This window comes from Plodia interpunctella, chromosome 26 (assembly GCF_027563975.2).
Source record: "Plodia interpunctella isolate USDA-ARS_2022_Savannah chromosome 26, ilPloInte3.2, whole genome shotgun sequence".
Classification (NCBI taxonomy): Eukaryota; Metazoa; Arthropoda; class Insecta; order Lepidoptera; family Pyralidae; genus Plodia; species Plodia interpunctella.
In genome coordinates, this window is record NC_071319.1 from 3,368,471 (window position 1) to 3,385,350 (window position 16,880).

General features: G+C 31.9%; 1 protein-coding gene across 3 annotated transcripts in view; it reads right to left on the reverse strand.

Annotated features, from left to right (window-relative positions):
* Nucleotides 1–311: 311 nt before the first annotated feature.
* Nucleotides 312–16,880, reverse strand: part of LOC128681145 (irregular chiasm C-roughest protein-like) — a 92,618-nt gene continuing 76,049 nt past the window's right edge. For 2 of the 3 annotated variants that reach the window (XM_053764792.1, XM_053764793.1), the window contains exons 12-22: nucleotides 16,572–16,695; nucleotides 13,608–13,753; nucleotides 12,048–12,201; nucleotides 9,307–9,545; nucleotides 8,082–8,231; nucleotides 6,286–6,401; nucleotides 5,784–5,938; nucleotides 5,144–5,332; nucleotides 4,735–4,841; nucleotides 4,305–4,407; nucleotides 312–3,689 (exon numbers count right to left, since the gene is read on the reverse strand). In XM_053764792.1, coding sequence (XP_053620767.1) covers nucleotides 3,652–3,689; nucleotides 4,305–4,407; nucleotides 4,735–4,841; nucleotides 5,144–5,332; nucleotides 5,784–5,938; nucleotides 6,286–6,401; nucleotides 8,082–8,231; nucleotides 9,307–9,545; nucleotides 12,048–12,201; nucleotides 13,608–13,753; nucleotides 16,572–16,695 — 1,521 coding nt within the window. In that variant the 3' untranslated portion in view covers nucleotides 312–3,651. The remainder of the gene's footprint in view (nucleotides 3,690–4,304; nucleotides 4,408–4,734; nucleotides 4,842–5,143; nucleotides 5,333–5,783; nucleotides 5,939–6,285; nucleotides 6,402–8,081; nucleotides 8,232–9,306; nucleotides 9,546–12,047; nucleotides 12,202–13,607; nucleotides 13,754–16,571; nucleotides 16,696–16,880) is intronic. The other variant, XM_053764794.1, reaches the window with a different exon arrangement.

Genomic DNA, 16,880 nt, shown 5'->3' on the forward strand with positions numbered 1-16,880 from the left:
TCGTATGAAGATGCAGAGGAATTATTAACAGTTATATCTTAAGCATACCTGCATTTCTCTAAATTTCCTTTTTATTTTATTAATGATTTTATTTTTATTGCTTTTAATAATTGTTTATTACTCATGCTTTGGCTTTTAAACTCCTGAAACGTAGGGTGATTTTCACTCTAGCTCAGGCAACATTTATTTTTATATTTTTTGTTACACATGTACTATTGTAACATAGCTATTAAGATACTTGAATAAAGATTTTATTTATTTATTAATGAAATAAATCAAGGGTACATACAAATTTCGTGCAATAAAAGAAATTTTACATAGGCCAAAGTTTCGTTTTATTATAGAAAAGTATTTTTTACAATTTACTAATTTACAAGATCGAGTTACAACCTCCAACGTCAAAACTCAAAACAACTTCTATCCTAAAGTCACAAAGTCGAAAGCCTTACAACATATTAAATCCTTAACAATTTCACTCACATAATATCATAGCGTATTTACAAAAAACATTTTTAATCTATGTATCACAGAAAAAATAATTATTTCTAGCATAGTTTTTGATATGATACTAGACGTAGCCTAGGTAGTTGTTCTAGTGACTTAATTTTGATGCGAATTTGTACCGAGAGAGTGGGCTCGAAATACAATTTTCTCCAGAAAATTTATATCTATTAGATAGGTATATCATTAAAACGTATATGTATAACTGTACATAATCATTTATTTGTCTTCTGTTCTAGGCTACATCCAGTCTATAATATCGTAATTTTACATTAAGAGGAATAATCGACATTTTTTTTTCTTTGCACACGCATTGTGCGGATATGGATATCCGCAAACATTCACATATAAAGATGATATTTTAGGCTTCTGGACATATTTTAATCTGCCCACTTCATCTCGGGCATTTCCCATCCCTATAATGTCACAAATGTAAAAGTGGTTCTTTTTTCGAAAAGCAGATTTTCGAGAGCATTATTTTTTTCTTAAAAGAAATAATAAATTGCCAGTTCGAACTGACAATTTACTTTTAAGAAAAAAAAAAGTTGTTCCGCTGTTGCTTTTTGAAATACAGAAACCATTATTATAGCTAAAATGAAGTTATTTATATAAACTTGAATTTTATTTCAATTTTATATTTAAAATTATCACTTTGATAATTGACTAAAAGTCAAACCATTTGAACAGAAATGGATGTTTGATACATTTCAAAGTTAATTTTAAAAGCAATTCCGTAAACGTCTTACGATTTCTATAAATATCGTTATAAAATTCAAGCCATTTTCTTACTTCGAAAGACGGATGAAAAGTGACTAATTTGCTAAATTTATATCTAGACTGCTGGTGAATAGAATTTTATTAACGAAAATAGTATAGAATTGACATAGTACATTTATATTCAAAATTTTACTACTAAACCATATTCAATAAATCCAGTAAAAAGGTTGTCATGTCTCATAACTATTCTTAAATACTACTCAGTAGAAAAGAACAAAACTTAGATTTATCTACATTATATTGTTTATATAGGTATTTTTACTTAAAAATCTTTTTTTTTTCCAATTGTATGCATTAATTCGTGCTAGACCTACCTATCAACATGATTTCAGTTAGGTAAAATTAATATTTATTTCTAGAACATTCTATAATCATTTTTTATATCTATGATTAAAAAAGTTCTATACCAATTCTGTACTTGTATAAAATAATCTACATAAAGTATATGAAATATAATAATGAAAAAGATCTGTATTTTTTTAAAATAAAATAGCGTGTAGGTTAGTCTAATCAGTCTTAGATCGATATTTTTGAATGAAACTTTTTAAACACATTTATTGAGCCTGACGTAGAAAATTATCTATAAAAATACTTCACTGAAAATTGAGACTAAACATTAAGGCTGAGTTGCACCAGTTAGCTTTGACGCTGACTTTAACCTAAGTGCCGCTGAAGTTTAGACAAAATGGCATATTAGTGTCAAAGTTGATTGGTGCAACCCACTCTAAGGTAAGTAAGGAAAAAAATGATTCACTTAAATTGGACTGGAATAAAAATACATAGATACATTACTTTACTAAAATCACGACAAAAAACACGGCTTCATTTATTCACAAAAAAAGCCATCGTAAGGTAATGGAAAATGTGCATGTTTATGATTATTTAAAAAAAATACCAGTGAATGTTCGAATATTAAAACTTTATATACCTATATATTTATTTGTACAGTTTATTAATAACAAAATTAATATTGGGAAAGTAATATAAAATCTTAGATAATAAAAAATAAACGTGGAAGAACCGTTCTGATTAAAGTGTACACAATATTTTAATTAAAATATTTTTAGATATGTATGAGATTTGAGATGGCACAATTTTCGCTCACATAAATTAAAGCTTAGTTTACGATCTACTTTAAAATCTGTTATTTATTTAATTATTATTAAATTTTCGAAACAAGATAATTTATCATTATATTAATTGTTACAAAAACTGAATCAGATATAATGTAAGTAAGAAATGTAAATAACATGATAATTTGTATATTTTTTACATGATAAAAAAACGCAGGTAGTTGTTTTTCTTATAATATTTTTTGTTTATATATTTAATACTACAAACAATCTAGAATCTAGACTTCTAGACTTAATGCTTAGGTGATTACTAAAATTTGAAAGGTATCAAAAATCGATAAAAGGAGGATAAATTAGATAATTAATATGTACTATTTTATCATAAAACATTTAGTTTTAATTTGATTGTCTATCAATACGTTCATTTCAGCGCTTTTTTAAATCAACATATGCCACAATAAGACTGTAAACGAAAGCATTCAATTTCCTTGTACATTATTAACTTACGTTTTCCAAGAAAAAATATTGTATGAAATATAATAAAGTGTAATCAGTCAGTTTTCTTTGAACTGGACTTATGTAAATTTACCACACACGCAACCAGCAACCTTGGCTTTCGTTTAATGGTAAATGACCTATTTTTATTTTACCCTAATTCTGAATACCTATGAAACATGCAGCAACATCAATTTAAAAAAAAAAAATGGTTGCCTGTAAAGTCTTTTTACGCGCGCGGCAGACCGATCATAGTTGAGTGGGAGAGAGACGCAAGGCATTCGGCGGGCCTCTCTCTCGTTCGGTGACTCATCGTAACGTTACCGGGCGTTACACTTTTTCATAAGTGACTCCCAGCCGCAACCTAATTTAAGACGTTGTCACGTCAAAACAAAAGATTTACATTTATTTGAAAAAAAAGGTATTCTGCAATCAATAGATAATTACTTGATCTACATATTTTTAAATTGACGATAATTTATTTATATGAATTGACTCAATGCACATTGCATACCGCATTAGGAAAAAAATAACATAACAATTATTAATAGGATATTATGTGCACAATCTAGTTCCAGGCAGTACACAAATAAAATTAATTGAAATATTTACAACGCAAATACATATAATTATAATGTAATACATTAAGCACATAGAAACACATAAGAAATATCAACATTATAAAAGTTCACAACACTTTTATTTTTGTCACTTAATGAGTACACTGTCCAATTTAAAAAAAAGAACATTACGCTGGAATCACTCAAAAATCTTATTATATTACACTATTTTTTCAAAACTTTGGTTATACGTGTGTCGCCAACGGGGTCTGATAACCATTACCTAGAAAAACAGAAATGAACTGTTAAATTTCGGTTTTATAGTGTTAAAACATTTACTTAATAACTTGTAGGTTTTTAAAGACTAGATAGACAAGTTATGTTTGTCCGACAGCTACCTATATGGTGATGACTTCTTAATAAAAGTTGTCAAAATTTAAATTTTTTATATGGTTGAGTTTATTTTTATAATTTTGTTATTTTTTGAAATGAACTTTCCAACCAACTTTAAATATTCGTATAGGTAATGATCCATCGGCATGATTATAGCCTATGAATTATCACAATAATCTTAAATAATATCTATTTTATCTGGAGCACACACATTTATTATATTACAAAATTGCATATTAATGCAACTGGCATTAATATAATATGATAATAAAGAAATAAAAATGAAGAAGTAGAACGAGTCATTTCACATAAGCGATCTATATTAAAATTAAATCAAAAATCTGGTGACATTTATAAAGGAAGCATCTCGGAGTAACTTTGATGTTGATGGCACCCCATGATGATGATGACGCAGATTGTTAGTTTGAAAGAACCTTGTAACAAAATAATTAAACAATTCTACTTGGTGCGAAACGTCTAACCATACTTAAAAATGTTAACTCACCTTTCTTAGTCACTGTGGCGTTACTAATAGTTCTAGTTGAGGGTGCTAATATGTAGTGGGCACTGGGAGATTGGGGGGTTCCCGACGATGTGGCAACACCGATCTGTTTCAAAGAGAAAGCTATGTTTAGGCAAAATATTTGATAGGAGACTTTTCATTAACATGGAATCGTGGTATAAAATAATCAAACTCTCATCTTACAACAAAATAAAATAATCACTAGCTTTAATGTCTTCCAAATGAAATTTCCTTTTTCAATGTCAGTTTTATTTACTTATGAGATTGGTATTTACGACTGTGTGTTACAAGTTTATGTGTAAGATATAACCCCTTCCTTCCAAATAATGTAAAACAATTTTCAGACAGATTTTCAGATAACATAGTAACGTTATCAATAACACTCATGAAAAAAGGGATATGATATACTTACCGCAGGTTGTGTGCTATCCGTAGACATAGTAGATGTAGTGATTGGACTTGTCGTACATTGAGGGGATGCAAGACTTGTAGGTGACGTTATTGAATGCGATGAGTTACCTTCAGGAGTTATAATATATATTTAATTATGTACAACAATTTAAACTGCAATTTAAGAATTTAAATTGTGTTTTTTTTTTTATTGAATTATTTAAAGGTTATACCAAATTTAAGAAATTGTTTTAAATAATTTATTTGAAGTATGCGGACAGTTAAGTCTAGAATGACAGACATTGCAGAAGTGTAAAAACTAAATACAGAATACGTCAATAAAACGAACACAGTAAGAATTTTAAATGTCAAGAAACAAGAAACAACATGAAACATTGAAAGGACCGCGGAATAATAAGAAAAATATTTACCTGAAGGCAACACTACAGAGCTTCTAACTGACGAATACGGCGGCGGGGCAGGGGTAGACGCAGGTTTGGCTGTATTTACTGTGTTAAATCCTAGTCCCCCTCCAGTTCTCAGATGAGGGTTGCCATATGTTGCGGCGTATCTCACGTCCACACCGTGAATGATACCTCCATTGGGTATTCTATTCACTGCTAAAATAAAAACACTTAAGTTATACTCCGAAATTTCATTGAAATTATTTCGTCTGGTCATAGAAGTTTGAAAGAATTCAACTAGTATTGTTAAAACAAATGACCATTTTTTTAACAATGCTAGTTAAATCGGTTGCTACGAGATTAAATTATATCTATAAATATGACCACATTTAAATATTGACTTTAACATCGTAATTACAAAAATAAAAAACAAAGAAACTTCAAAGAGCCAAGTAAAGGGAACTACAATATTTTTGTGAAACACAACTTTAGGCAATTTTTAATTTTACAAATTGACCGTTGATATAACAAAATATTTTTTAGAAATGCTCCATGCATTCGACAATGCAAATAATGCATATCAATAGTGATTTTTAATAATAATATTAAAGTTTATTTTATAATACAAAGAAAATTAAAACATTCTCTTTTATTTGTACAAACTTACCTTCAGGATTTGGTAATCCTAAACTATTTAAAGCATTCGAGCTGTCTTGTCTCTTAGTGGTTCGCTGCAGGGAGTTATTCTGGGACCCGCTATTTGGATTGAATTGCACTGTTGACGGCGTATCTATGCTTCTCGGTAGACTTCCATTTACAGACCTAATTTAATAATAACGTTTTAATTTTAGCACACAATACAAGAAATATATTTTGGTATAATACAAGAGTTAAATAATCTGAACAAAGATATTTATAGACGTAACCGTTTTAACATAATTTTATGGCAGTATACAGCAGAGTAAGGAAACAAAACATGCTAAAAAGTCATATGTGTCTGGGAAAATCTGCATTTTAAGCAGGCTAAAAACAAATGAAAATAAAAGTAATTGAGAACAGAGGCATTGTTGGCTAGATAATGACCGCATATTATTATCATGATAAATGTCACGAAAGTAAAATTTACCTACAAACATTCAAAGACAATATAGTGTTTGTGCTATTGTTACCTGTTAGGGGTCAGTTTATCACCAACGATGGTAGGTGAGGTGACTCTCAAAGAGCCAGGAGTATAGTCGTGGGCATAGTGAACATAAGTTTGATATCCGTTGCCAAATCCATTTACCTGTGAATAAAAAATCAAGTTATTAAAGTAAAAAGTAATTAGGTGACTAGTAAAATACATTTTTAGCCCTTTGAGAATAAAATTGAAAAAAAAATTATAATAGACTAAATAAACAACCCCTTTTATTTTAAAAATAGAAATGTAAGATGCAAAAACAAAGAAGCATTTCCATTTCTTTTGAAAGTAACAAATTCACTAATTATACAACCTTAACAAATGTATATTTGTATGATTTCACTCAGAAAATAGAATAACCAATAGCAAAGCCAGAAAGTTAAAAAGTTGCAAATGGGAAAAAATACCCTTTGAACTCGAGAATTCTGAGAAACTCTTTGGGAGTTCTTACAAAAATGTTCAAAAGTTTTACGCTATTAATAAACATAAAGGAAAAATTTCTTGTGCTTAAGTTTGAAGAGATAAATAAGATAAGGCTTTCATATATTTAAGAAAGCCTATTAACCCCAGTACTCCTATTTATTAGTTACTAAAGACAAAAATACAAACTAGTACATGATTTATAAAAAAAACCGGGACAAGAATCATTAGAAAGTCAGTTTTTTCAATCAGTCTTTTGCTATGGTCAAATTTTAAATCAAATCGAAGCAAAATATGGACCCAATCCATCCATTTTACATAATAAAATGTCATCTAAATAAACATTGGTACTGCGGGCACAAACTATTGACTTAACTCCTGATTCTGAGTCCACTCAAAGGATCATTCAAAAAGAAAATGTATGATTCTATTTTAGTTCGGACAAATTCACAGTTCAACATTGCAAAACTTTTAACCAAAAACTTGGGTGATGTAAGATTTATTCATTCAAAAAGGATAGTGTCATAATATTTTTACAAGATGCTCCGTTTGGAATAATTAAAAGACCATTAAACACCACTGAAGCATATCTTTGAGATCAGATTTCTAACTAAACTGTGTCAAATTTAATTTAGTCTCATTGTTGACCAGATGGTCAGCTAATTAGTCCCGATTAGTCACATCTCCAGTACTTTACTTTCTGTTAATTAGATAACTGTTCATAATTTTATCAGGTTTAGAATATAGCAAGAAAATTTGGCGGAAAATCACTTCAAAAAAATTCCACGATACGACACCACTAAATACGACAAAGCAGCGTTGTGCGTTGAGAAGAATAAGTCCTAATCTGATTACAGATTGAAAAGTCTTTGATTTTCTAAATTACAATCAATATGCATTTAGGAAAGTTTAAACTACTAGGTACTATGTAAGAAGTGGTATACTTTACCGCACCATTTACAAATACTACGTAATTATATTTTTTAATTTTTTTTTTTTGGCAAATGTAATAGGTTTAGGTTTCAGGGCTGGACGTAATTAGACAATGGGCAGAATAATATATTTGAATACAAGTCATTAGAAGTTATTAGAAATTTCGACACTAGAATCTATAGGATACTACATTTTATCAGCCAGAATAATGAAACTGAGCTCAAATGCGGACAAAATGAAACTAAATATTCAATAACCGAATACATGACAAAAGAAGCAGTGTGAATTACAGGATAAAAGACCCTAGGCCAAAAAGTCAGTAAAGCGCGTGTCAGGTATTGCTGGTGTCCATGGGCTGTGGTGACCTCTTACCATCGGTGAGCCGCCTGTTTACCTATTGGTGGTATACAAAAAAAGGCGGTATATATTTACCTTATAACAATCAGCATAGGCGGGATCACTATAATCGTTGCTATATCTGTACGGGTAGTTCTGGTTGACGGCAAGCGGTGCGACGGTGGGGATAGAGCCTAGCTTGGCATTCGAACATAAAGTACTGTCTGAACCCGTGTTTGAGTAGTCCTGGAACAAGTGGGAGGGTTAATTACGTTAGGTCCAAGGTTTTGTTTGGTACTGAATTTAAGATGATGTTTGCTATCTTTCGCACACTTGAAAAATCAAATGCAATCTTTTGTTCAAGGAATTTCTGGACAAAATGTACACAATAACATTGCTCGTTTATAAACTTTCTCATTTTAAATACTATTATTATTAGTTTTCTACTATTAGAAGAAGAAGAAGAAGAATTGAATACTGATTAGTAGTATATCGAAACCGCTGACTGTAGAAACTAAATATTTTGCAGCCTATCTTTAAAATTTCAAGTTTACACATTCAGTATATAAACAAAGGCCGTGTGCTTCTCGTCCTCAAATACCAGCAACATATCATATCCTCCTGGATGTCGTATGAGGCGACAAAGGGATATAAAATAAAGCATTGACAACCCTATTTGTTTTTATACATAGCAAAGTTGATTGACATCAGAAAAGTGACTGGTCTCAAAATTACAGCCGAATATTCAATATTAATTTTTTCGCAAAATTTGGGCGCACAGCCAAGAATTAAACAAGAAATATACAAGGAGAGGTTCTTTAAACAGTACGATTTCGATAAATCGTTACCAAGCCGAACTTTATATATATTTTACTTTATATATATGCAAAAGAACTTTATATATATTTTTTTTAAGAATTATTTCACGCCTTCATTTTATTGTGACGATATCATTCTACTAAGAATAAGTGGAAAGATAATTATTTGCTTCATAAATACGCGCCATTTATGAAGTTCTTTCTTTAGTTTAGTGTACCTACGCAAATTCCAAATTCCATAATTTGTGATAGCTTTATTCGACTGCTTCAATTTCCAATTGAGTTGATAATGAGCTTGTATATTGCTCAAATAGACAGAACGATCAATTAGTTCAATTTTCGTCTGCACGGGTAAGCTCCTCTATTTCAGCCACCACACAGCAGGATCAGGTGTTTTGCATGATTGTATTATAAGAATAATGCTGCGGCAAAAGTCGGCAACTTGATAGCGTACATAGGTTGTGATGATCAAAAATCAGTTTTTATAAAAGTGAAATACTCACCACTTCACAGCTCCCATTTGCTTGCCTCAATTCCAGCTTAAAATCGCTTATATTAGAATTCCTATCATTATCTTTAAACAGTTCTTCAGCAGTGACCGTTACGTCAGGTTTCTCCGCCACTTGGGTCTGCTTGTTCTTCCTCTGCTTCCTCTGGCAGAGTATCACCAGCATGATCAGCGCTGCCACCATTATCATGCCAGATGTCACTCCGAATAGAATCAGTAGGAGTGGAAAGGTTTCTGAAAAATTTTAATTCGTTTACAAGATGTAACTGTTTATTTTTATCGCAACGTATTTATTTTACAGCGTATATCAATCTCCACTCCTTGCGGGGTAGACAGAACCAAGAGTTGTGAAACTCGAAGGCTACGTTTAGCTGTACGTTGGATTTATTGGCGATATTGATATTGTGTCTAGTCGCTAGGCCATTGCCTATGTACATAATCTCCAATTTAAAGACCTTTTACAATCTGCGTGGGAGGAGAAACAGCTGGTTTATTTAATGATTTTATTTCGCTTCTAGATTAGATTCAATCAGATGATTTGTTGAACTCTTTATATAATAATTATAAACACATCTTGATCTAGTAGGGCCAAAAATAATGGAATCAAACAAATTGATCTGCAGTATCATAATTTTAACGTCAAAAGTTAGCTTATTCAGCTTAAAATCTCAGCTTATTATACTTAAAATCTCAGTGAAGCGAATGATAGACGCACACTTATGAGCGAGGCATAAAGTTAAAATGGCGATACATTGGTATAATACGCGGTCGTTTGGGACGTAATGGGGATCGACACCATTCAGAATAATGGTCATATCCCCAATGTTTATGGAGGGTGGAATTTTGTAAAAATATTCTCCAGCACCAAAATCTAGGGCAGAAATTAACTGGCCAGTTTAAAAGTTACGATACCCACATAAAAGTTAATAAACTCTGATTAAACCTATTTTACATTTTAACCGTGACACTTTATTTATCAGAAGGCGATATGTGTTCACTTCTCACTATCGAGTCGATTCGCAGTGAGACGCAACTAACCAATCACAATAAGCCATTGTGATGCGACAACAACCACACTGCAATGTTATTGGTTCGCTGCGTCTCACTGCGTTTCGACTCAATACTCACTATAGAGACAAATCTATGATTATACATATTTACCCCGAGTTTATACCGTTACATTTTATTGATATTTATTGTAATTTTCTCATCACTTGTGCCATTCGACTTTAGTGGACGTGTATGTATAATTTGTGTTTTCATGCCGTGTTCACACAAAGTAGATTTAAGTGACCAGACTACTAACGTACCTACGTCATATTTATTTTAAGCTTATCTTTTATGCTTGTGACTATGTCATGTGAGTTTAATGAACCTTAAATAGAAATAATGTCCCTAAAGGGCTAGATGTTCACTTCAGTGAAATTTATTCTTGCACATTATTTTTCGTAATAGGTTCAAATAAGTACTGAAACTTAAACGAATTATAAATTGTTAAAAATACTAGTTTGTACTTCGTAGAATATAGTATTTGTGACTTTATTTTTACAAGCACTCAAATTTAGCATGTAAAAACTTTAATACTAAACATTTATATGTGAAAAGTTGCAAGAATTTCCCGTTGCGATAAGGCGGTCTTTTGACACGATATGTTACTATATTTTAGGCGTTTTTTCTGTAAAAGGATTTTATACGTTTAGAAAAAAAGTTGAAATCTTTTCTGAATCGATACACGTATCTTCCTCAGCCTTTAAGTAACGTAGTAACGCAGGTTTCGCTTTCTACTTGTTCATTTTAATAAATCTATAAAAATAAACCACTTAAAGATCAAATATTTAACATTTTAGATTTTTCTGAAAATGTATACTAATATCATTCAGTATATAGGACGATATTATGTTTACGAAGCTAATATATGTGGGAATGCTTCAATTTCAAACATATAATCATTATTGGTTCAACCGTCGCCGTCGAATATATTTCTCGTTTGATGGCTGCCTTTTGATCTGAAATCGTTTGTTTATTTACAGAACCCTATATTATATTTTTCTAATAACTTATTAAAAATACGCTTACACATATTCACCGCCACATTACAAACATAACTTTATTTTGAGGTATTCATAAACAGTTATAATAATAATAATAATAGGATTCATATCCCTACGCAGACTCTCAAAGGACCGAACTTAATTCCGTGAATTTTTAAAAGGACAACATATAATAATTTTATTTCTGTAAGAGCCATAAATATTGATAAATATGAATTAACAAATATGTCAGTAACTCTTAATATATCACATGAACGTTGTGTGTCAACCTTTTTCGTATTTGTCAAAAGTACTACTCTCAAAGACTTTCTGATCAAATCCTACGAGAATCGTACTGTACTTTCGGGATAAAAGTACCTTATGTATGTTAATCCAAGATCCTACCACAATACCAAATTTCTTAAAAATTGGCCCAGCAGTTTCAGCGTGAGGCAGTGATAAACATGCTCACAATTTTTCGCCTTTATAATATTAGTGGGATTATATAATAATAGCTGCGCCCCGAAGCTTCGCTCCCGTGGAAATTCCGGGATAAAAGTAAGCTATGTTTTATTACAGGTTATATTCTACCCGTGTACCAAATTTCACAACAATCCGTCCAGTAGATTTCGCGTGAAAGAGTTAGAAATATACACATACATCCTCACAAACTTTCGCATATAGATAGATAGATGTAGATACTCACTATTAGGTTTTAGTACGATCTCCATTGCATCACTTCCGAAATCATTAGACACATTACACTTGTACCTTCCAAAGTGTCCGGATTGACTCTCTCGGATGATCAATGTGGAATTGATCACTCCACCAGCTTGCAGGTCCTCAAGGAAAGCATAGTCCTGCGTGATTGAGTAATTTGGTTACTGTAGTATTTTGTAGTTGATAATCCACAGACTTGGATGTTAAACCATCTGGTATTTCACCAGTGAACTGCATTACAGAATAAATTGTTATGTCGATTAATTAGTTTCTTTACTGTTAAATAAAACTCCGTTACTTGCGGTTGGTGGAATAATATACATTGTATTTTCAAAAATAACGTATATAGGAATGGTAACAACTTAGCTAACCTATTAATTCTATGATAACACTATCAAAAATAGGCGGGATATCGTAAAGAAAAATTTTAACTTCTTTCTTTTTGACACTGACGATTTAAAACAAGAACCATTTTTTTACATTTGTGGCCAATACAATAGTAAATAATATTTTAGCAACTGTTTATGTACTTATGTTCTTAAATATTATTTTTACCTAATTAAGTAAGTACTTTAATTTTAAACTTCTCCAGTAGCTTATTGAGACATTTTTTATACTATACAATTTGACGTGAAAAGGTCCACCTTTGGATTTAATCATGATTAGTGTTTGCTTTGAGCAAACACTGCATTGGGGAGGGAAAAGTCGAGTTTTTGAGGCTCATAAAATATGACTAGTCCCAGTCTCTTGACCGATAATTCCTAAGCCTATCAGACTGTCGACTACTAAGACTAATAATACTGTCGTCTAAGGGTGGGTTGCACCACTCAACTTTGACTAGGCTAATGAACAAGTGTTCATTAACCTGTGCACCGCCATCGTTTAGATAAAATGGCGTAATTTGTGATTTTCTGCCGAGGGTAAAGTTAACGTCAAAATGGACTGATGCAATCAAACCTAATCAAACTCACTCATGCGATGAAATTACGCTTGTGTAAACCAGGCTTTGAAGCATATGTTCAACCGTGAACTGTTACGATTAATTAATTAATTAGTAGACACTAAAACCTGTGATGCCTCTAGTATTGCATTTGTTTGGCAGCGGTGCTAACTCACCATCAGGTTACCCGTTTGCTCGTTGTTTTTATTTATTTTATTTAAAAAAAATACAAATAGAAATAGAAATACAAAAGCCAGGTTTCTGTCAAAAATCAAAATCAAATTATTTATTCAGAAATTAGACCACTAGTAACTAGTAATAAAATCAAAAGGCTACAAAATACCTACTAGCATTTAGGAACGACCACTGTCGAGAAGGAATGCCGAAAGAAACTCATTTGAACATCGTTTGTCCCAATCATCCCAGAAGGGCTTACCATTATTGTTTCTTACATTTTTTTTATAATAGTATAATAACTATGTACAATAAAGTGTGAATATTATTAAAAGAGGACTAATAAAAACAATATTTAAAAATAAAATAACTTGAAAAGAAGAAAAAGGTCCACAGATAATATTATGTGTCATTTTCCACAAAAAAAGTTACCTGATCATGTATACTGTCGATTTCTTTTCCTTCGAAAGTCCATATAATATTGTCTATGCGAGGTATAGAGAATGCTGCACATTCTATGTTGACCGTGTCGCCTTGTGTACCGAATTGTGTGTTATTGGAGATGATCTTCGGAGGACCTAGAAGAATAATAAAGGGATAATATTGGTTTGTCATGTTACTTCCAATCGCGGCATTTTTATTGTACAAAAATATATGAGTATGATAACATTATTTGTAACATCATTCTTAACCTTGATTTTTTTAAAATATTCATTGTTTTTCTTTGAATTCTACATTAAAATTGAAACGCTACGAAATAATTCCAATTGCTCAAACGTAGTCGTGAGTATACCTATTTGTTTCGAATCGCAAGCAAACGAAGTTGCGGACACAACTATTAAAAATATATTTGTGAACAAAGACGAACTCTCTCGGCTTACCCGGAATAGACTGAAAATTGTTGCGCGTCCCAAAAACTTAATACTTTTTATTACTTGAAGACTCTGACTGACTTTAATTTCCAAATATTAAAGAGACTGACAAAAAATATTTGTTATCAAAGTAATGACAATATTACTTGAATAATAGAAAAAGTATCGTGAAACTTTAATAAAAAACCTTCCAAGAAATAAAGCTTCTAACTTAATCAACTAAAATACATAAATAATAACATATTCTCTCAAGTCTAAAAAGTAGAAATTTACTTGCAAATAAATAATAAATAAATCAAATAATAAATATACCTAGTTGCTAACAAAAATACAAGAAAATATATCTTCTTGCGCCCTTGAAGTTATTGATTGAACGGCGGGGTATCGACATATTATGCTTATTGAAATAGGCATGTTGTCGTTTCGTATCACAAAAGAATCGGACCGCGATGGGACACTCCGAGGTATTGAATTAAAGCCTGTGGGACCATTAGAATAGAGAGGTAAAATATATGGCAAGAAACAGAGTAGAATGGACAATACGCAATCGACAAGAAACTCGTTCTTAAATTTAATGAAGATTAGCGATCCGGCTCGGCTTCACTCGGGTACAATATTATGCATGTTATATAATATATATAAACCTTCCTCTGGAATCACTCTATCTATTAAAAACACAGCAATAAAATCCGTTTCGTAGTTTTTAAGCATACATAGAACAGACAGCGAGAAGCGATTTTGTTTTTTACTTACGTAGTTTATTGATGATGGGATCTTTCCTAATACTAGCTACTAATTGTCATGATACGATAGATACAAGTAGATATTTTTAAGTAGTCCTTCAAATATCCCCATTAGGATTTACCCCTATAGGTGAGTACAAAAGTAGCAAAGGTTCGAAGTGGGATCACAATAGAATGCGCTGTATTATCAATACATAGTATTTAACAAAGTCGCTTACCGCTATCTATCCCTGTATGATTAGATCTTTAAAATAACGCAACGAATTTTGTTTTTTTTAATAGATAGCGATTCGAGAGGAAGGTTTGTGTATAACATGCATAATATTACACCTGTGTGAAGACGGGGCCGGGTCGCTAGTATTAATAATGATAATGTCTTTGAAAATAAGCCATCTAATTGGCTTCATATGGTTGCCATAAGGTCAGCCCAAGAGCAGGTGTTTTGAGCACTCAGGACAAACGAAGCTTTGAGCTATTGGTATTGTCAAATGCTGTCACCACGAAATAGAAGAAAATATAGTGAATGCTCTTATAACTAATGCTGCCGAAAAGTGAAGTGAAGAAGAAAAATTAAAAAAGCCGACTGATGATCTTACGTTCGATCTCTTCTATTAAATGATAATATTATTTGAATACGTCCGAATCACTCGTGATACTAAACGACTGAAGATCCATTGATATACCTACACGGCAAAGTAGCTAGCACTTTAATTGTTTGCTTTTCGTAGGCTGTACAAGTATGAGACTGGCCAAACAACATTATTGATGATACTGAACGATTAATTCGTTTGATTAATATGTTTTCACATAGTCAACTTTGCGTCGTTATAATATCGACGTAGATTTAGGGTACCGAATGTTTCAGAAAATAAATTGAAAGCTATCTTTGCTTGGCTCGTACAAATTTGCATATACATCGCGCATAAAAAAATAATTACAGTACTGAACAACAAACACTCAGAACTAAGCTTGTGTTCTGTGTCTGATAGCTACAAATATATGTTGTCTGATAGCTACAAATATTATGTGCACACGAGAAAATTTCGTGGAAACAAGTAAAAATATTTGCTCATTAAAATCGTACGATTCGTCAGGAATCGAGCCTAAAACTTCCAGACCACTGATGGAGGTCGCATCCTCCGCGCCACACTTTCTCTGAGAAATTTTCTTGTTGAGTGTCGAAACCCAGGATCCATTTTCTTATTTCATTTATTTATTTTATTTCGTATAAGTAATTATACTTATACTATATGTATATACTATACTTATACATAGTTGTAATAATAATAATTATTATGCAACCCACAGCGTTTTTCTCAGCTTAACAAGTTCCGTTTAGCAGTGATGTTGCCACTAGAGGTAAAGTAATTAAAATATATTCATGATTATGTGCTTACTTATCCAGTGCGTACTTATCCAATTTTTTAAGCCCCTATGCAAAAAGAGGGCTATTATAAATTTGACCGCTAAGTGTGTCTGTCTGTCTCTGTATGTGGCACCGCAGCTCATCATGAGTGAACCGAAACGATTTGGATGCGGTTTTTTTTTTATTTAATAGCAATTTTTTATGCGGTAGTTCTTAGATATGTTTGATTAAAATCGGTTCGAAATGAATATTGTAGCGAAATGAATATTAAGTCGGGTGTTTTTTAATTTGTCAACAAAACAAAATGGCGTTTATTTCATCTCCAATTAACACGGTCGCCGGCAATCCTAGTCATCAGATCATCGATCGCGTCCGCTACGCCTCTAAGATGTTCAATGCCCATGGCGTTTCTTACCTTTAATAAACACAGATGCCTCAGCCTGTACAGCTGAATATCCTTCGACAAATGCTTTACACAGGTAACGACCCGATGTGTGTGTATCGGCTATCAGAGACAGGTTCATGGTTTTCCCGATACGCTGAAACAAAAATGCGAATTAGTATCTTTCGTCTGAGTGTTATTCTGTTTCCTTCCATTGCCTGGTTATAGCAGAAAACCAGTGTTTTGTTCATGTTCGTTGCTCATGTTCTCATCTCGTTCGTTGAGCTATGACCTTTTTGAATTGCAGCGGGGCACACCTGCTTTGTTGTAGTATCGTTACTT